The sequence below is a fragment of the Microcaecilia unicolor genome, chromosome 2 (genome assembly GCF_901765095.1).
Source record: "Microcaecilia unicolor chromosome 2, aMicUni1.1, whole genome shotgun sequence".
Lineage (NCBI taxonomy): Eukaryota > Metazoa > Chordata > Amphibia > Gymnophiona > Siphonopidae > Microcaecilia > Microcaecilia unicolor.
This window is the reverse complement of record NC_044032.1, coordinates 265,746,156-265,767,108: the sequence shown is the minus strand read 5'-3', so window position 1 is coordinate 265,767,108 and position 20,953 is coordinate 265,746,156. Positions and strand designations below refer to the sequence as shown.

General features: G+C 48.2%; 1 protein-coding gene across 1 annotated transcript in view; it reads right to left on the bottom strand.

Moving 5' to 3' along the window:
- HCFC1 (host cell factor C1) overlaps nt 1–20,953 on the bottom strand; it is a 495,616-nt gene that overhangs the window by 435,572 nt on the left and 39,091 nt on the right. Inside the window, 1 exon segment of the mRNA XM_030192062.1 lies at nt 15,612–15,772. Coding sequence (XP_030047922.1) covers nt 15,612–15,772 — 161 coding nt within the window.

The following is a 20,953-nucleotide window of genomic DNA, read 5'->3' as shown; positions in this document are numbered from 1 at the left end:
AGCACTAATTGCACTGAGGTGAACCCTTACGGAGTTTGTCTCGAGACCAGACTCTGACAAGTGTAAAAGGTATTCAAGCAGGGTCCGTGTGGGACAAGAAAGGGGATCTATGGCCTTGCTGTCACACCAGATGGCAAACCTCCTCCATTTAAAAGAATAACCTAACCTCTTAGTGGAACCTTTCCTGGAAGCCAGAAAGACTCGGGAGCCACCCTCCGAAAGACCCAAGGAAGCAAATGCTAGGCTCTCAACATCCAGGCCGTGAGAGCCAGAGACTGGAGGTTGGGATGTAGAAGTGAACCCTCGTTCTGAGTGGTGAGGGTTGGAAAACACTACAATCTCCACGGTTCCTCGAAGCACAACTCCAGAAGAAGAGGGAATCAAATCTGACGTGGCAAGTATGGAAAAATCAGGTTCACGGTTCTGCAGTCTTACTTAAGTTTCAGTAAAGTCTTTCCTATCAGAGGTATGGGAGGATAATCATACAGAAGGCCTGTTCCCCAATGTAGGAGAAAGGCATCTGACGCTAGTCTGCCATGGGCCTGAAGCCTGGAACAGAACTGAGGGACCTTGTGGTTTAGTTGAGTGGCAAAGAGATCCACCAAGGGGGTGCCCCTCACTTGGAAGATCTTTTGTGCTACACCCATAATTCAGCGACCACTCGTGAGGTTGCATTACCCTGCTCAGCCTGTCGGCCAGACTGTTGTTTATGACTGCCAGATAAGTGGCTTGGAGAAATATGATGTGATCTCATATGCAGACGTGCCATAGGCGTAACATGAACTATGGAGGCCATGTGCCCCAAGAGTCTCAACATCTGCCAAACTGTGACTTGCTGAAACATTCAAACCTTGCACACTAGGGACAGAAGGTTGTCCGCCCATGGCTCGGGGAGATAGGCTCGAACTGTTCTCGTGTCGAGCAATGCTCCAATTTCTGAATCCAATTTCTCGCCCCTGGAGCTCCCGGCACTGTATGTCGAAGGAGATTGGTGATGGTGCTTCTTCGCCTTTGCTCGATGCACGTCACCAAGACTCCTCAGTACCGAGGACGACATGGAATCCTCACGTCTCCTTGGGGTCGGGTCAGAGGATGGTCGGTCCCAGGGGCCTGTATAGCAGGAGGCCACGAGACAGGTGGAGACCCACTCAATGCCTCACTGTTCCCAGCATGACTTATTTATGTACTAGTAAAAAAAAGGCCCGTTTCTGACACTAATGAAACAGGCGCTAGCAAGGTTTTCCTCGGAGTGTGTATGCTTCAGAGAGTGCGTGTGAGAGATGGAGTGTGTATGTCATAGAGAGAATGAAAGAGAGAGAGACAGAGACAGCGTGTGTGTGTGTTTGTGTGAGAGAGAGAGAGAGAGTGTGAGAGACAGTGTCTGTGTGTGTGTGACAGATAGAGTGTGATAGACAGGGAGTGTGTCAGAGAGAGTATATGTGATCCTTCCTTGAGGGCTGATTGGCCGGCCCTGGAATCGGGCTTGGCTTATTTGGCAGACTTGCTATATGATGTCTTGAGAGCCTCGGCTAAAGGTATGGCTCAGACAGTCTCTGCGCGGCGGTGGCTTTGGCTGAAGCATTGGTCTGCTGACCACGCCTCTAAGTCCCGCCTGGCTAAGTTGCCTTTTAAAGGCAAGCTGCTCTTTGGGGTCGAGCTGGACAAAATTGTGACCGATCTTGTCTAAGGGCAAGAAATTACCAGAGGTCAGGGCTCGGGCCAGTGCTCGCCCCGGTAACTGCAGAGGACGGTTTTAGGAAGCCCGTCGGTACCGCCCGGGCAAGTCGGGCTCCTCTGCCCCCTCTTCCTTCAAAAGGAACTTCTCCCCCAAGCAGCATTCCTTTCGCAGAGACCGCCGTCCCGGAGGTGCGCCCTCCGGTCCTCCCCCAGGGTCTCGTACCCAATGACGGGGCCCTGGTCCATGGCCCAGTGCAGATTGGAGGACGCCTGTCCTCGTTTCTGGGCGAGTGGACCAGGGTAACTTCAGACGCTTGGGTGCTGGAAGTCATCAGAGACGGCTACAAGCTAGAGTTCTGCCGACCCTTAAGAGACGGGTTTGTACTCTCTCCCTGCAAGTCTCCGGTCAAAGCTGTGGCAGTGCAGCAGACTTTGGGCAATCTGATCCGCCTGGGTGCGGTCGTTCCGGTGCCAGAAAATCAGCTTGGCAAGGGACGTTACTCCATTTACTTTGTGGTACCAAAGAAAGGAGGTTCTGTACGGCCTATCCTCGACCTCAAAGGGGTCAATCGGGCCTTGAAAGTTCGGCACTTTCGCATGGAGACTCTCCGCTCTGTTATAGCGGCAGTGAAGGCAGGGGAGTTCCTGGCATCCTTGGACATCAAGGAAGCATATTTGCATATTCCCATCTGGCCTCCTCATCAACTCTTTCTGCGTTTTGCAGTCCTGGGCCGACACTTCCAGTTCAGAGCCCTCCCGTTCGGGTTGGCTACTGCTCCGCGGACCTTCTCCAAAGTAATGGTGGTCATCGCGGCCTTCCTGCAAAAGGAAGGAGTACAAGTCCATCCTTATCTGGACGACTGGTTGATCCGAGCCCCCTCTTATGCAGAGTGTGGCAAAGCTGTGGACCGGGTGATTGCTCTTTTGAGCTCCCTGGGGTGGATCATCAACTGGGAGAAAAGCCAGCTGCGCCCGACTCAGTCCCTGGAGTATCTGGGAGTTCGATTCGACACCCAAGTGGGCAGAGTGTTCCTGCCAGACAATCGGATTGTCAAGCTTCAGGCTCAGGTGGACCAGTTCCTAGTAGCCTCTCCACTTCGGGCTTGGGACTATGTGCAGCTGTTGGGCTCTATGACGGCCACGAAGGAAGTAGTGCCCTGGGCCAGGGCTCATATGAGACCACTACAACACTCTCTGCTGCAGCGCTGGTCTCCAGTGTCGGAGGATTATGCTGTGCGCCTTCCCTTGGACCCAGCAGTGCACAAGGCGCTGAGCTGGTGGATGAAGACAGACAAGTTTGTCTGCAGGAATGCCTCTTGTGACCCCGGAGTGGATTGTCGTCACGATGGACGCCTCTTTGACGGGCTGGGGAGCCCACTGCTTGGGAAGGACAGCGCAGGGGCTCTGGTCTCCTGCAGAGGCAAAGTGGTCTATCAACCTCCTGGAACTCAGAGCCATTCGGTTGGCGCTTTTGGAGTTCCTCCCGGTACTGGCGTTGAAGCCAGTACGGGTCCTGTTGGACAATGCCACGGCTGTGGCCTATGTCAACCGCCAGGGAGGTACCAAGAGCGCCCCTCTAGCCAAGGAGGCCATGAATCTATGCCAGTGGGCGGAAGCGAACCTGGAACAGCTGTCAGCGGCCCACATTGCCAGAGTCATGAATGTCAAGGCGGACTTTCTCAGTCGCCATACCTTGGATCCCGGAGAGTGGCAGTTATCAGCTCAGGCGTTCTTGGACATCACGAAGCGCTGGGACCAGCCGAGCCTAGATCTGATGGCGTCATCGGCCAATTGCCAAGTGCCGCGCTTTTTCAGCAGAGGACGGGACCCTCGATCTCTGGGAGTAGATGCTCTTCTCCAACAGTGGCCGACACAGGAGCTTCTCTATGTGTTCCCACCCTGGCCCATGTTGGGCAGGGTGCTAGACCGGGTGGCAAAGCATCCGGGCCGGATAATCCTGGTGGGTCCGGACTGGCCCAGACGTCCCTGGTATGCGGACTTGATCAGGCTCTCAGTGGACGACCCTCTGCGACTGCCAGTGGAGCAGGGCCTGTTGCATCAGGGTCCCGTGGTGATGGAGGATCCCTCCCCCTTTGGTCTTACGGCCTGGCTATTGAGCGGCAGCGTCTGAGGAAGAAGGGCTTCTCAGACAAGGTCATCGCCACTATGCTGAGAGCGAGGAAGCGCTCTACTTCTACTGCTTACGCCAGGGTTTGGCGTACCTTTGCAGCATGGTGTGAAGCAGGCTCACTTTCTCCCTTCACTGCTCCAATCTCTTCAGTGTTGGCGTTCCTGCAAGAAGGTCTGGAGAAAGGCCTGTCGCTCAGTTCCCTTAAAGTCCAGGTAGCGGCTCTGGCTTGCTTCAGGGGCCGCCTGAAGGGTGCTTCCCTGGCTTCGCAGCCAGATGTGGTACGTTTTCTCAAGGGAGTTAATCACCTGCGCCCTCCTCTGCACTCAGTGGTGCCTGCGTGGAATCTCAACCTGGTGCTAAGAGCCTTGCAGAAGCCGCCTTTTGAACCCTTGTAGAGGGCATCTCTGAAAGACCTGACGTTGAAAGCAGTCTTTTTGGTGGCTATCACTTCAGCCAGAAGAGTTTCCGAGCTCCAGGCCCTATCATGTCGAGAGCCTTTTCTGCAGTTCACTGAGGCAGGAGTGTCTATTCGCACAGTGCCTTCCTTCCTGCCCAAGATTGTTTCTCGCTTCCATGTGAATCAGCAGCTCTGTCTCCCATCCTTTCGTAGGGAGGACTACCCAGAGGAGTACTCTGCTCTCAAATATCTAGATGTGAGACGAGTAATCATCAGATACTTGGAAGTGACCAATGATTTCCGGAAGTCGGATCATCTGTTTGTCCTGTTTGCAGGTCCTCGTAAGGGTCTGCAGGCTGCTAAGCCTACAGTGGCAAGATGGGTCAAGGAAGCCATTGCAGCGGCTTATGTGGCCGCGGGGAAGGTGCCGCCTATCCAGCTGAAGGCTCACTCCACTAGAGCTCAGGCGGCCTCGATGGCAGAGGCTGGGTCCGTCTCCTTGGAAGAGGTTTGCAAGGCGGCAACTTGGGCATCGGCCCATACCTTCTCCAGGCATTACCGCTTGACTGTGGCTGCTCGGGCGGAGGCCAGGTTTGGAGCTTCAGTGTTGAGGTCAGGGATTTCAATGTCCCACCCTGGGTGAGTACTGCTTCGGTACATTCCACCAGTCTATGGATTGATCAGCATGATGATATGGAAGGTAAAATTATGTATCATACCTGATAATTTTCTTTCCATTAATCATAGCTGATCAATCCATAGCCCCTCCCAGATATCTGTACTGGTTATATTCTGGTCGCATTTCAGGTTCAAGTTTAGTCTTCAGTTCCTGTTCAGGAGGACTTCGTGTTCAAGTTTTTTCAATTGGATTCTTCAAGAATTGAGACGAGTTTGTGTTACAGTGAGCTGCTGCATTCCTCTCCCCTCCGTTTTACGGGGCTGGATTGAGACCTAAATTCTGCCGGCGCTCCCTCCCGCTTCGTGCGGCTGTAGGGCAGCATTGTACCCCTCCCGCTTCGGCGGTGTTAGGGTCAGTCAGCTCCTCCCGCGGTTGCAGGATAAGCCAGATCCCCCCGCATCGGCGGGGTGGTGTCCCTCCCCCGCTCCGCGGGGATGAGCTGGACGGATTCCCCTCCCCCACTTGTGTGGGGATGAGCTGGGTTAATTCCCCTCCCCCGTTTCGGCGGTGGTGAGCTGGGCAGAGTGTCCCTTTGTGGGTGTAATTCTCTAAGTGCTGAGTCCTGCGGATGGAGCTTTGATATTGACATGCTGGGGAGTTTCCGGCAGCACATGACCACATATAGGGAGGCAAAAGCTTTGCTCTCTATCTCCACCTGCTGGTAGATGGACACAACCCACCAGTCTATGGATTGATCAGCTATGATTAATGGAAAGAAAATTATCAGGTATGATACATAATTTTACCTTAATAAAGATTCCAACAGGACTCCTAAATACCATAGCTCCTTTAAAATAGTTATGGACACACCATTGACTGAAAAGCCCTTAGAAAAAAAACAATGGAAGAACATGCCAAAAATTTGCCCACAATCAAGCATTAACTGAACTCAAACATAAGATCACAAACTGAACTGCCAACAGGGCCAAAAAAAACAAAACAAAACCAAAAAACTGTAAATCGTCTGCTTACAGTCAATTTACTCAGATACAAAAAAACAATTTGCAGATGAAAGCGATATGCATAAAGGGCCACGCTCTGTAGTACGCCACTGGAACTTTACAGTGATGCAGAACAGCCTGACCCTCAACAAACTTTGTATTGATGATGACTTAATCAAACCAAAATAATACACAGCCTGCAATACTTATCTTTCTAGTAAAATGGTGGATGATTAATGATCATAAGCAGCTGTTATTCTAAGGGTAACAAATACTAAGCTCCAACCAAAATCTGCCCTAATGAAAATTGGTATCTTTATTATCATGGTAGCTTCCCTGTGGAACAGAATCCACCAAAGGCAAATATAAACTTAAAACACAGAAAATTATAGGAATCAATCACACATTAGCACTCACAACCAGGTTTCCACAAATAACCAATTTTCAATAATTTATTATTATAAGGTATGGTTCCTCGGCGAAGCTCTTCCCAGATTATTTCACAGGAATTCAAACTGCATCAACTTCATTGGTCCCATAAATAACTGTTGATTATTCTCATTTATTTACATATCATAGCTTTATATTCATTTACTTTGATTTGGGAACCACTGGGCTACAGTCTAATCACACTCTTTCCTGAAAGATTAATTACAATTTCCTTTTTCCTACTTCTGATTTTATTGCTCTTTTGCCTCTTACTTATTGTAACACGATCTAAAGCCTTTTTTTCACTTGGCACTTTCTTTGTGGAATAATATCCCTCATTATATTCGCACAGAAGCAGATCCTACTGAAGACAAATTTTAAAACAGGCTTTTGAAGTTGATTTGGAAGATGATAAGAGTACATTATCTATCCTAGGTAATATAATTTTAATGGAAGATGTATTTATATTGATGTGACTAATTCTTGGATTGAGTGCTTGTTAATAGAGTTCCCTATATTTGTATTGTACTTATATTCATATTGTAAACCGCTTTGTTCTACAGAAGTTTAACAGTATATTAAATTTTAATAAACGAACTGCTTAGCCAACCCTTACCAATTTGCAATACAACAAAACCTAATAAAAGCTGAAACTTACTCTAAGCAAGAGCATAAAAATTTAAGAATAGCCATAATGGATCAAACCAATGCTCCATCTTGCCCAGTATCCTGTTTCCAACAGTGGCCAATCCAGGTCACAAGTACCTAGCAGAAACCCAAATAGTAGCCAACATTGAATACTACCAATCCCAGGGTAAAATGAAGATACATAACATAGTAAGTGACGGCAGAAAAAGACCTGAATGGTCCATCTAGTCTGCCCAAGCATAAAAGACACAATTTACTTCCCCCCCCCCCCCCCCCCTTTCAGCAGTTCTCTCTCCCAACACCTCAAAACGCTCTTCCCTTGAAGAGATTGACGGGCTACCAATCCACAGCAGTGCAGAGCCGTGTGCAGGGAGACCACAGGAGGAGTAGAGGGACGGACCTTGCCACCTGAGTTTGACACCCCCCAAGGCTTAGGGAGACCCCCGCGGGCCTCAGCCTCCAGACACTGATTACTATTTGGTAAGACAGCCGATCTCTGAAAGCCTTTAGAGCATTTCAGATCACCCAAAGTTCTGGAGATCCGTTTCCTGGACAGACCAAGCACCTTGAGTGTGAAGCCCATGAGCTCTCCAACCCAGGAGAGATGCATCAGTCATCAGCACTTTCTGCAGTTCAGGAATTTGGAATGGAAGTCCAAAGTCAAACTGGATTGAATGGTCCACCATAACAAGTGCGATCAAGGTCAGGGACATTCAGAAGACATCTTTCAGACCTCCCGTATCTTGGCACCACCGAGAGGCCATTGAACTGATCTCATGCGAAGGCGTGTTATGTGTGTCACAAACTGTGGACGCCCAACAACCTCAACATCTGCTGAGCCATAATCTGCTGCAACACTCAAACCTGAGAAGCCAGTGTGACCAAAGTATCTGCTCTCAGCCACGGAAGAAAGGCTTGAAACTTCAATCGCGCAGGGTTCCAATGAATTCCAATTGCTGGACAGGGCAAAGATGAGATTTTGGGTAGTTTAAAATGAGCCCTAGTCGCTCTAGCAGCCGAATAGTCCTCTGCATGGACTCCTGAGCACCATCCTCCAACGTGCTCTTCACCAGCCAATCGTCGAGATGGGGAATGCATGGACTCCTAGTCTGCATAGTGATGCTGCGACTACCACTAGACATTTGGAAAATACCCTAGGAGCTGATGCGAGGCAAAAAGACAACAAGCGGTACTGGAAGTGATGTGTTCCCTGCCAAAATCGTAGATACTTCAGGTGGGCTGGAAGTATCGGGATATGTGTATATGCATCCTTTAAGTCCAGAGAGCATAGCCAATCGTTTTCCTGAATCATGGGAAGAAGGGTGCCCAGGGAAACCATCCTGAACTTTTCTTTGACCAGGAATTTGTTCAGGGCCCTTAGGTCTAGGATGGGATGCATCCATCCATCTTATTTTGCTTGAGGAAGTACCTGGAATAGAATCCCCTGCCCTTCTTCCCCTAGTGGAACGGACTCGACTGCATGGTCCTTCAGAAGAGCTGAGAGTTCCTCTGCAAGTACCTTCTCTTGCTGAGAGCTGAAGTAATGAGCTCTCTGTGGGCAATTTGAAGGTTTCTAATACCAATTTAGGGCATATCCAAGAGAAACTATTTGGAGAACCCACTGCTCGGGAGGTTATAAGGGCCAACGTTTGTGGAAAAACTTCAGCCTCCTCCCCCCCCCCCCCCCCCAAGTCGTCTGGGACGAACATGACAGTGGTTATGCTCTGCTGGAGCCAGTTAAAAGCTTGTCCCATGCTTTGACTGGAAAGCAGAAGGGGCCTAAGGCACACACTGTTCATGTGAACGAGCATGCTGGGGCTGAGCCTGAGCATGCTGGGGCTGAGCCTGAGCAGGCTGGCAAGAGAAGGTGGCGTTCCTACATCTCAGAATAGTAGGCACCCCTTCTCGACTTGCCATAAGATCTCCTAAATGAGGTGGCTGATGCAGAAGGCATCCTGCGGGAGAGAAAAGAGAATGGTATCAGTATGTTTTTTGATTTGGTCAGAGACCACCTCAACCTCTCCAAAAAGGTTCTCCCCCCACCCACCCCCCCGCATGGGGCATCCACCAACATCTGCTGAACTGCCAGTTCAGTGTCAAAAACACACAACCATGAGAGTCTGAGTATTGCTATAATTTGGGCAGAGATCCTGGATGCCACATCAAAAGTGTCGTATGCACCCTGGCCAAGAACTTACAATACGCCTTCTGCTGCTTGCCCAACTTGTGCAGTGACTCGGCCTGCTGTGCTGAGAGTCAGCCAAGTCCAGCATCTCGCGCACTGAGTCCTGCAAGCAGACGCTCGCAAAGAGCTGAAATGATAATGTGCGACATGAGCATAGAGGCCTGGAACATCTTCCTCCCAAAAGAGTCCAATGTTCTAGCTTCTCTGCCTGGCGAGCACCAAAGCATGGTCTCTAGAACTCCTAGCTCTTTTTAAGGTGGATTTCACTGCCATGGAATGATGAGGTAACTGAGGCTTACCAAAATCAGGTGTGCTGTGGATCCGGTACATAGAATCTATCTTCTTGGGCAGTAACGGGTCAGAGGGGACTCCCAATTCCGGAGAACCTCCTGTAGTACCTCATGGAGAAGGGCAGTTATAGCCTCTCTAGGAGGACCTCAAGCATCTTGGCCCTGGGCTCGTCCTCCACCTCTAAAGGAAATGGAATGGCAGCAGCCATTTCCTTCACAAAAGAAGGGAAAGAAAGGCTCTCAGGAGATTTTGTCTTCTCTGGTGGAGGGGAGGGATCAGAGGAAATGCCATAGGACTCATCCTCCAAAAAGTACCGTGATTCCCCATCTGTCTCCCATGAGTCCCATGAGCGCTCCTCTTCGGTGTCAGTCAAAACTTCCTCATGGGAGGGCTGACACCATGCCTGCCTCAACCTAAAGGAACCATATCCTTGAGAAGGGCGTCGAGGAGTCAGCTCCCACCTGGACTCCGGCAAAGCTTTCTCCACTGACATCGAGAGGGTACCGGCTTGGGTGGCAGTCGACAAAGGAGCCTCACACAATACCAGCATTGGAGGGTGCACCGCAAGCTAAGAGCCAAGCGGGCCCACAATGGGAAGCAGGTAAGGCGCAAGCACCCCCAATGCCAATACACACTGGTACAAGCAGGGAGAAAGGCCCCGGATGCGCTTATAAAGGGCCAACACTGGGAAAGCCTGGGGAGATGGCTCAGGGACAGGCTGCAGAACTGTTGGGGTCGAAACAGGTGCTTGGTCCTGGCTGATTAGAAACAGACACATTGGCACCTCCTGAATGGAGGGGGAGCCATGCCGACGCTTTTCAAGTGTTGAATTCCTCAACGTCCCGGAGCCTCCAGCACAATGTGTCGAGGGTGATCGATGCCAATGCTAGCCTTTACCCAAAGTCGATCATCAATGCTCCTCGGTGCCAAGGACAACGTCGAATCCTCACGTCACCTCGGGGTTGGGTCCAATGCTGGTCGGTCCAAGGGACCTGCACAGCACTCTGCGTCAAGGCAGGTACCCACTCAATGCACCAATGCTCCCAGTGTCTACAGGCCTAGCAGCCATACGTACTGAAGCTCCTGATGCCAGTGAAGTACTCGACATTGATGCCGACATCGAAGAATTGGACTTGTCTCCAAAAATCCTCTCTCATTGAGCCCCTCTGGCTAATTGGGTCCATTTCTTCATACGAAGAAAGTTAGCAGGGCTATGATCTGGCTGTAAACACTTAAGGCAACGAGAGTGGGTGTCCTTACCAGAGATGATCCGACTGCACCCGGGTGCCATGCTTAAAGCCACTGGGAACTTTCGTGGACATGGAAGGGAAAACTTCCGCAACCAAATGAAATGACACAATGATGCCAAAAAAGAGCAAAGCACCCAGAGAAATACCACAAAAAAAATATGGCTGAGCTCAAGGTCTTAAAAACGGCCCAGTGATACAGAAAAAATAAAGGAAACCTAAATGCGGGAAAAAATAATACTATAAAACAATTTTTAAAAAAGAGGGAAGGGGGAAGAAGGGTAGACAAAAAAATATTGCAAAAAAATTGCCGAAAGGCACTCTAGAAGCTCTTCAGACTGACAAAAAGTCGACTACTCTTCACCGTGGTAGAAAAACTGTGGTAACTGTGTTCTCGCAGCAGGCAGGAGGGCACTCGCGCAGTTCAACATGCCTCACACGCCACAAAAGCTCTTCTGAAGCTTGCTAGAAGCTCCGGACCAGGCAACGCAGGATCACTTTACCCAATTGTGAGAATTATGGCCTGCTTGTCCTCGGAGACAAATCACGTGCAATCACTCTTTCTCCAGTTCCCAAAGCAAGGAAACCTCGGAATCAGAATCTGCAGGTGAGTGGGAGCCTAAGAGGACCTCCCCCATCTCTTCCAAGGGAACCAGAAGCTCTGAGATCCCAAAATCTGTTCTCCGCCACTTAGAACCCAGAACAGGGCCCCTCAATAATACAACAGCTTTATTCCCTTAAAATAGGGAATAAAGCTAAACCATGTCAGATTAAAATTGAGGGTTTTTTTTTTTTATAATTATGCCTAGCAGCTACAGGGAAGCCTGTGGGTAGTAACAACCAAACAGGGTGTAAGGGCAAGAGAGAAGGGAGGAATGGGGACCCACACCCTTCGGGCAAGGCCCCGCACAATTGAGCCAAAGTCTCACACAGTGGCACTAAGAAGTGCAACTGGGGGCTACACTCGACCAGGAACGGTCCAAGACCATGAACCTGGGAGAGGCCATTAGGCTCAGACACTCTGTGCAGCCGCAGTCTGCAGAGCAGGGAGCTAGACAGCGCTGCGTAACCCTAGTAGCGCTCTAGAAATGTTAAGTAGTAGTAGTAGTAGTAGACCAGGGACAGCAGAAAAATACTGGATTGTTCCAGGGAGCATACCAGTTTTTACCGGTGATGTTATTGGTTAAATTCCATTTTCTCACTACCTCCACCTATAGGTAGGAAGGGACAACATCCATCAGTGCAGAACAGTGTAGCTGATACTAAGGCCCAGATGAACAAAGTCCCCGTAAAGAATCCGTCTATTTCCAAATCAGTAAAAATCACCGATTCGGAAATACAGAGGGACTCCCAAAGCAAATCACATGTAGATGAGCTGCTCACTGCTTTTGTGAACAGGGCTCATTTGCATGCGAAAGGGGGAAGCCAGTTGGTTAGCTGAGCATGGCTGTTCTGCGCATGCTTCAGACGTCTTTCATACATGCAGACAAGCTGCATGTATGAAAAAGTTTGTAGCCTTTTTTTTTGTTTGTTTGTTTCCTGCTGGATCTTACCTTCAGCCGCCTGCAGCACTAGAAACAGAATGACTACCACACTAGAGAAAGAGGTGAGGAGATGAGAGGGCGGGCTACATTTTCTGACCCCCGTCCTCAATACAGAGAAGTAACAAGAGGAACAGCCTTCCATCTATATCAGGCCTTCCCTTCCTCCCCACCTCCTTCGCACGCTCGGCAGCAGCAGCAATACAGCCAGTTCACACTTCCAACCCCTTTGGAGGTTTTGCTGGGAAGTTCTTCCAGGGCACACAGAGGTGAGGTCTGGGAGAGGAGTGCCCGGCTGGAGAAGGCTAGCCCAGCAGAAGGGGGGTTTTCAGCCATGGTCTAGAGATGAGCTGTCCCACAGATGGCGTTTGTATACGGCTTTCATACATGCAAAGAAGCTGCGTATATGAAAGCCAGTGTAGTTTTTTGTTTTTTTTTAATGAACTGGGCTGTTGAGACTGCATGTGCATAGCATAGGTAACAGGAAGGGCAGCCAGTTATAGGGCAAAGACTTTTCTACTCTTGTTCTCTCTCCCTCCTCCCCCTGCTTTTCTCTCGAAGTGGTGTGCTACTTAAAGAAACTGATAAAGGTGAGCCATGGCTCTGCTGATTCGGCCTCCACAATTTCTTCAATATCTTCATTATAGAGGAAGATTATCGCAGGCGTCCTGATCTCTTTCAAAAGTGGAACTCTAGTTACAGGAAGCTCCTCGTCTGTCAAAGCACCCAAAGAACTTCAGTAATCAAGAAGGGAAGCTCCGGTTTATGGAAAATGCCTAGTGGTTAGGGTGGTGGACTTTGGTCCTGAGGAACTGAGTTCGATTCCCGGCACAGGCAGCTCCTTGTGACTCTGGGCAAGTCACTTAACCCTCCATTGCCTGCCGCATTGAGCCTGCCATGAGTGGGAAAGTGCGGGGTACAAATGTAACAAAAAAAAAAATGCAAACTACAGTCTATACTGTTTAATGATTTGCAATATAGCAATACAAAATGTAATAAAATAAAAAGAAAATGCAAACTACAGTCTATACTGTTTAATGATTTGCAATATATCAATACAAAATGTAATAAAAAAAAGAAAATGCAAACTACAGTAGGGTCTTTACCCAGAGGAACCTCTGAGCTCCCAGTCTTTGCGTCATTCTCCCAATCAGCTTGTCTAAACCTCATCAAAGAATCTTCTCAAAGCAAACCATCCAGATCCTCTTTTATGATATATACTGCCTCTTGGCCCAAGGGCCCCTCTGTCTCTAGCAGCCACAGAAAAGGGGGGACGGGCAAGCTACATCATACAGATAGCCAGGTATAGCAATACAAATTCCAGAGAAAAAGCAGAAGAAACCCCACCAGAATCCTGCCTGTGCAGCACCGGAGCTTTGTCAGAAAGGAATAGTGTAGAAGTTAAGGCACTCAGAACTGAAGTGGTTTCTGAATCCTGCCACAGCAACTCTATCGGGAAAGTGCGGGATACAAATATAATAAATAATAATAAACCTTCACTTCTGCAGCCACCCATGCCAACTTTGGAACACCAGTGGGAGTCCCCTGCAACCCGGCAGTGCTGAGTCCACACAAACATGGCAAAGGCCGCTAACTGCAGACACTACATGCTATGCTGAGCAAGAAGCACAGTTTCTCCAAAGAAGCTACCATCTTGGCTCACAAGTCCCCACGGTGCCCAGCAGAAAGCTTCCCGGTGCTTACCCCTGAAATGAGATATAAGCTGCAGAGGGAAAGAAAACCTGACTCTGAAAGCTTTGCCTGAGCACCTTTTCAGTAAGAGTACAGTGCACTTAGGTCTTCTCTTTTTGTAAATTTTGGTAACTGTTTCCTTCTGCTCTCAGAAGGCAAAGAACCCTTCCCAGTAGCCAGGGAGGGGGTGGAGGGGATTGGGCAGCTGAGGCACAGGACAACTCACAGAGGAGGTTGAGAGGGAAAGGGGAGGGACCCAAATAACCAAGTGTACACTCTCAGGGCAGGAAAATCAGCCAAGGTTATGCCCCTCACAATAATAATTCTGTGTTTGTTTGTTTGTTTGTTAACACATATGAGGACACACTCAGCAAGGGCTGCACAGGTACTCACCTACCATCTCTGTTGAGGAGACTGAGAAATACTGCAGGGCTCTGGGCTGCACATATGTTTATATTATAACATCACTCAGCAGTTCTCAGTCTCCCATTTGTAGGTAGGAGGGAACATATCCACTCATCAGGAGTGGTCTGAAGAGATAAGGAGTGCATTATTGCCTCCCTACTATGTGAAAAATGATCCAGCAGTGAAATTTGCAGCCAACTTCAGCTCTAACATGGCCACAGATGTTCCCAACAGAGGCCTGTCATGCCTGCTCCTACAGGCTACACATCTATGCTAAGGCTGTCAAACTGGATCCAGATTAACAGGACAGGATGGATCCAGTCTTGGGTTTACCCCAGTGCATGCTTGTACTTGTCACCTTGCTTTTCTCAGGGAATAAAATGGGGAAATTAGAACTACAAGTCCCTGCATGCAACAGGGTAAATCCAGAACTGGATCAATCCTATCCTGATAATCTAGATCCAGTTGTCAGCCTTAATCTAGGCTACACATTTCCTCAAACAGTTCTCCCAAACTCCCGATATCCAGTCACACTCCACGACTGACTTACCTGACCACTGCAACAAATCTCCCACTGATGGTCTGCTATTGCTGCTTACTACTACTATGCTCTCTTTTGCCATTACCTGTCAAACTTTCACTGCAACTAAATGCTGCCAGTACATGCTTTTACCAACTTTCCTTCTCTCTGGATAGGACAAAGTAATTTACACAGGTGTATGGCCTTTAAAGATGGCCTTCTATGTGGCCAGAAAAATAGTTTGCAGGCACCGTGTCATAAGGAACATACTACTACATTGCAGATATACCACAAAGATCAACACATGATCAGATCAAATCTCCAAATATATCCAGAAATGTCTTATATCTTCTGCTATACCACTATCATGTATTCCACTACCATGCAACCCAAAATCCTTCTGTAAAACCAAATGTATATTCTCTTCTTATTTCCAGTATCCATGATGTATTGTAAGCCACATTGAGCCTGCAAAGAGGTGGGAAAATGTGGGATACAAATGCAAACAATAAATAAATAAAATAAATAAATTTCTTGATAAACTCAAAAGGACAACAAACAATTTCATGAGACTCCAGGGGACGTACAGCAAAGAAGTTCTTACATATCCGGGACCCCTCTATTTAAACACTTTAGTAAAACCAAAATTAAGATTAGCCTGCCCTTCTGACATGTACTCAGGTGGCAACCTTAACTTGAAAGGGTCTCCCACTGCTCCCACCATCCTCAATTTCCTAGCAATTTGAGTTGCCTCCACCTTGAGGATAGCAACTCTATTTCAAGTACTCAAATTGATATAGTGGCTACACCTAGGAAACATTTTGTCACCTGGGGATGTTGTTCTTGGGGTCCTCGCTGTCATTAGCCAGGCCACCAAACAGGTAGCACTTGTTGCCAACCAGTGAAAAGCTGTGCCCAAGGCGTGGACATGGAGGAGGACCATTTTTGGGAGTTTTGGCCTTCAGCCTCTTCCATTCCCATCTGCTTGCCTATGGTATAAAACAAGACAAGATACAGGTTAAAATTACAAGGCAAGTGGCAAAGTAAGGAAAAGGGTTAGGAAGTCAACCCTTAAGACAACTGAGAAGTTATCACATACTTTAGATTCCCAATTACCTGACAAACAGGACCTATAGTTGAATGAAGGAAGGAAAATGTTGGATAATCCAGTAGAATCAGATGAGAAGACTTTATACACCACTGTGTGGCTCTGGACATCCCTCCCTCCCTCCTCCAAACAGCAGCAGCCCCACCCTCCCAGGGGTGGGGTCTGGAGTGGAGGAGTGGCCTTCATGATTAGTGCAGTGAGCTTTGATCCTGGCAACATAGGTTCAATTCCCACTGCAGCCCCTTGTGACCTTGGGCAAGTCACTTAATCCTCCATTGTCCCAGGTACAAAACCTTAGATTGTAAGCCATTCAGGGACAGAGAAAGTACCTACATATAATATGTGCAGCGCTGCGTACATCTAGTAGTGCTATAGAAATGATTAGTAGAAGTAGTAGTAGTAACTACTTTACAGTACTTGGTGGTCTACTGGTGAAGCTAGGGCAGGAACAATCCCCGTCGCTCCTGCCCATGGAAGCTCCGCTTTCAAAAATAGTTGCTGCGGTAGTTTCACAAGACTACCGAAACATCCATTTTGAAAGTGGAGCAGGCATGGACAGGAGCTAATGGAGATCACTCCTACCCTGACTTCACTATTAAATCACCAGGACAATATAGAAAGCCTGGTGTCTGGGAAGGGGAGAAGCCCAGATTACCTGCTGTCAGATAATCTGGATCATCAAATAAAGCAAAGACACTTACCTGTAGCAGGTATTCTCGGAGGACAAGAGGCTTATTATTCTCACAAGCGGGTCGACGATCTGCAAAATATATAGCAAAAAAGTTGCTAGAGCCTTCTGCTGCGCCGACTGCGCATGCACGAAGTGCCTCAGTTTAATTGAACAGCATAAGAAAAAAGTAGAAAGAAACAACTCCAAGGGGAGGTGGGAGAGATTGTGAGAATAATCAGCCTGCTGTCCTCGGAGAATACACGCTATAGGTAAGTATATTCACTTTCTATGAGGACAAGCAGGCTTGATTATACTCACAAATGGGGAATCCCTAGCATCCAGGCTCACCCAAAACAACAAACAGTGATCAACTAGGCATGGCAATGATGAGGACAACACAGATTAACCTGAAACTATATACAAACTAGCTGAGAGTGCAGCCTGAAACAGAAAAAAATGGGCCTAGGAGGGTGGAGTTGGATTCTAAACCCCAAAAATATTCTGCAACACTGACGGCCCAAACTGACTGTAGCACTGGGTATCCTGCTCAAGGTAGTAATGAGATGTGAATGTGTGGACTGAAGACCACGTTGCAGCTTTGGAAATCTCTTCAATGGAAGCTAAGTGAGCCACCGATGCAGCCAATGCTCTGACACTGAGAGCTGTGACATGACCCTCCAGAGTCAGCCCAGCTTAGGTATAAGGAAATGCAATCTGCTAGCCAATTGGAAATGGTAAGTTTACCTATGGCAACTCCCCTCCTGTTGGGATCAAAAGAGACAAACAACTGGGTGGACTGTCTGAAGGGCTTTGTCCGCATGTAAAAGGCCAATGCTCTTTTTCAGTCCACGGTGTGTAAGCTCCTTTTCCCAGGGTGGGAATGAGGTCGGGGAAAGAACGTTGGCAAGACAATAAACTGGTGCAGATGGAACTCAGACACCACCTTCAGCAGGAACTTGAGGTGCATGCGGAGGACTACTCTGTTGTGATGAAACTTAGTATAAGGTGCATCCACTACTAAGGCTTGAAGCTCACTGACCCTACAAGCTGAAGTAACAGCCACCAAGAAAACGACCTTCCAGGTCAACTACTTCAGATGGCAGGAATTCAGTGGCTCAAAAGGAGCTTTCATCAGCTGGGTGAGAACGACGTTGAGATTCCATGACACTGGTGGAGGTTTACCAAGGGGCTTTGACAAAAGCAAACCTCTCATGAAGCAAACAACTAAAGGCTGTCCAGATATAGACTTACCTTCTACACGCTGATAAGCGCTGATTGCAATAATGTGAACCCTTACAGAGTTGGTCTTGAGACCAGACTCTGATAAGTGTAGAAGGTACTCAAGCAGGGTCAGTGTAGGACAAGAAAGGGGATCTACGACCTTGCTGTCACACCAGACGGCAAACTTCCTCCATTTAAAAGAGTAGCACCTCTTCGTAGAATCTTTCCTGGAAGCCAGCAAGATCCAGGAGACACCCTCCAAAAGACCTAAGGAAGCAAATTCTAGGCTCTCAACATCCAGGCCGTGAGAGCCAGGTTGGAGGTTGGGATGCAGAAGCGACCCCTCGTTCTGAGTGATGAGGGTTGGAAAACACGCCAATCACCACATCTATTCGGAGGACAATTCCAGAAGAAAGGGGGAACAAAATCTGACGTGGCCAGTAAGGTGTGATCAGGATCATGGTTCTGCGGTCTTACTTGAGTTTCAGCAAAGACTTTCCCACTAGAGATATTGGAGGACATGCATATAGGCCTGTCCCCCAATGAAGGAGGAAGGCGTCTGATGCTAGTACTACTACTACTTGACATTTCTAAAGCGCTGTCGTGGGCCTGAAGTCTGGAACAGAACTGAGGGACCTTGTGATTGAATTGAGTGGCAAAAAGATCCACCGAGGGGATGCACCAAGCTTGGAAGATCTTGCAGGCTACACCCATGTTCAGACACCACTCGTGAGGTTGCATTACCCTGCTCAGTCTGTCGGCCAGGCTGTTGTTTACGCCTGCCAGATAAGTGGCTTGAAGAAACATGCCGTAACAGCGTGCCCAAACCTACATCTGGACGGCTTCCTGACATAGAGGGCGAGATCCAGTGCACCCCTACTTCTTGATGTAATATATCGCAACCTATTTGTCTGTTTGAACTAAGATAATTTGGTTGGACAGCCAATCTCTGAAAGCCTTTAGAGCGTTCCAGTTTGCTCGGAGCTCCAGAAAGTTGATCTAAAGACCTGATTCCTGGAGGGACCAGGCTCCCTGAATGTGATGCCTATCTAGATGGGCCCCCCCACACCAAGAGTGATGCATTCGTCATCAGAACTTTTTGTGGCTGAGGAATTTGAAATGGACATCCCAAGGTCAGATTGGACTGAATTGTCCACCACTGAAGAGACTGTACAAGCTCGGGGGATGCTCAGATGACATCTTCTAGACTCCCCATGGCTTGATATCACTGAGAAGTCAGGGTCCACTGAGCAGATCTCATGAAAAAACGTGCCATGGGTGTGACATATACTGTGGAAGCCATGTGGCCCAATAACCTCAAAATCTGCAGAGCTGTGACCTGCTGTGATGTCTGAACCTTGGACACGAGGGACAGAAGGTTGTCCGCACGCGTCTCTGGAAGATAAGCTCAAACAGTCTGAATGTTGAGCAAGGTACCTATGAATTCCAATTGTTGGACAGGACAGAGATGGGACTTGGGATAGTTTATTACGAACCCTAGTAGTTCGAGCACCTGAATAGTCTTTCGCATGGACTCCCGAGCACCCTCCTCAGAGGTGTTCTTTACCGTACTGAAAATGATGTGTTGCCAGCCAAAATCGAAGATACTTCCTGTGAGCTGAAAGTATCGGGATGTGTGTATATGCAGCCTTCAAGTCCAGAGAGCATAGCCAATCGCAGCAGCAGCCATCCCTACCTCGACTCCCGATGTCAATGCTTTCCACGATGCTGACGCCACTGACCTCGATGCAGACGCCAAAGTACCGGACCAAGCTCCAGAAAGTTTCTCTTTGAGCCTCTCAGGAAATTTGAGTTGTTTTCTTCATACGAAGACAAAGGAGACAATTTGATGGGCTATGGTCGGGCCCAAGGCACTGAATACACCAAGTGTGTTTATCAGTACCCAAGATGGTCCAGTTGCACAGAGTACAACGATTGAAGCCACTTGGAGTCTTCGATGACATGGAAGGGAAGACAGCTCCAGCTAAATCAAAAGGATTGACTATGCCTAATACAAAAAAAACTAAGGCACAAAAATGGGGAAAATTCCTGACCGAACAAGCCTAAATGCGGCCCGCGCTGAAAAACAAAGAAAACAGACGCAGACAAAAAGTTAAGATAAGGATTTTTTTGTTTGTTTGGGTTTTTTTTTAAGAAATGAAATGACTAAAGGAAAGAAAGCAAAAAAACAGCCAAACAGCACTGAAAAAAAGGCTCTTTCCCGGGCAAAACAATGAGCTGCAGAACGAACTGCTGCTCTTAAAGCAGATAAAAAAAAAAAAAAAAAAAAAGAACTGAGTAGCACGGTTGCGCAATAGGCAGGAAGCACAGCACACTACAGAAGGCTCTGGCAAATTTTTTGCTATATAATATACCAGTTCCCAGGCCGAAACGGATCGTCGACCCACTTGTGAGTATAATCAAGCCTGCTTGTCCTCGGAGAAAGTCAGATGATCAGGACTCTATTGTATTCATACACGAAACAACCAGCAAGGAATGGCTTTCAATATAACCTGCCCCTTCATAGTGCAAGTAAATGAATGAGTGAATTATTGAAGAATGAAGATACTTACCTGTAGCAGGTCGGTCGTGGGGGCCTGCATAACAGGAGGCCTAGAGGCAGGTGGAGACCCACTCAATGCCTCACTGCTCCCAGCGCGAATTGGTCTTTCAGCAGCCATTACCTTCGCTCCCGACGTTGATGCTTCCCTCGATGTCGGACCGGACCGAGCCCCAAAAAGCTTTTCTCGTTGGGCTTCTCGAGACGCTTGAGTCCGTTTCTTCATACGAAGACAAAGACTACAAGAAGCTGGGCTATGGTCGGGCCCAAGGCACTGGATACACCAGGCGTGGGTATCAGTACCTGAGATGGTTCGGTTGCACCAAGTACAACGTTTGAAGCTGCTGGGTGTCTTCAATGACACGGAAGGAAAAACGGCTTCGGCAAAATCAAACATGATTGTGCCTATTAAAAGAAAAAAGGGGCACAAAAAATAAGGGAATAACCCGATCGCATCGAAAAACAAAGGAAACTTTAAAAAGTGAAAAAAATCTAAAAGACGCTACGGATTTTTTTTTTTTTTTTAAACTGCACAAAAAGTAAAATAAAGAACAAATAGCGAAAAATTCACAAAGAGACTTTTCCTGGGCCTGAGAGGAACGGAGATAAAA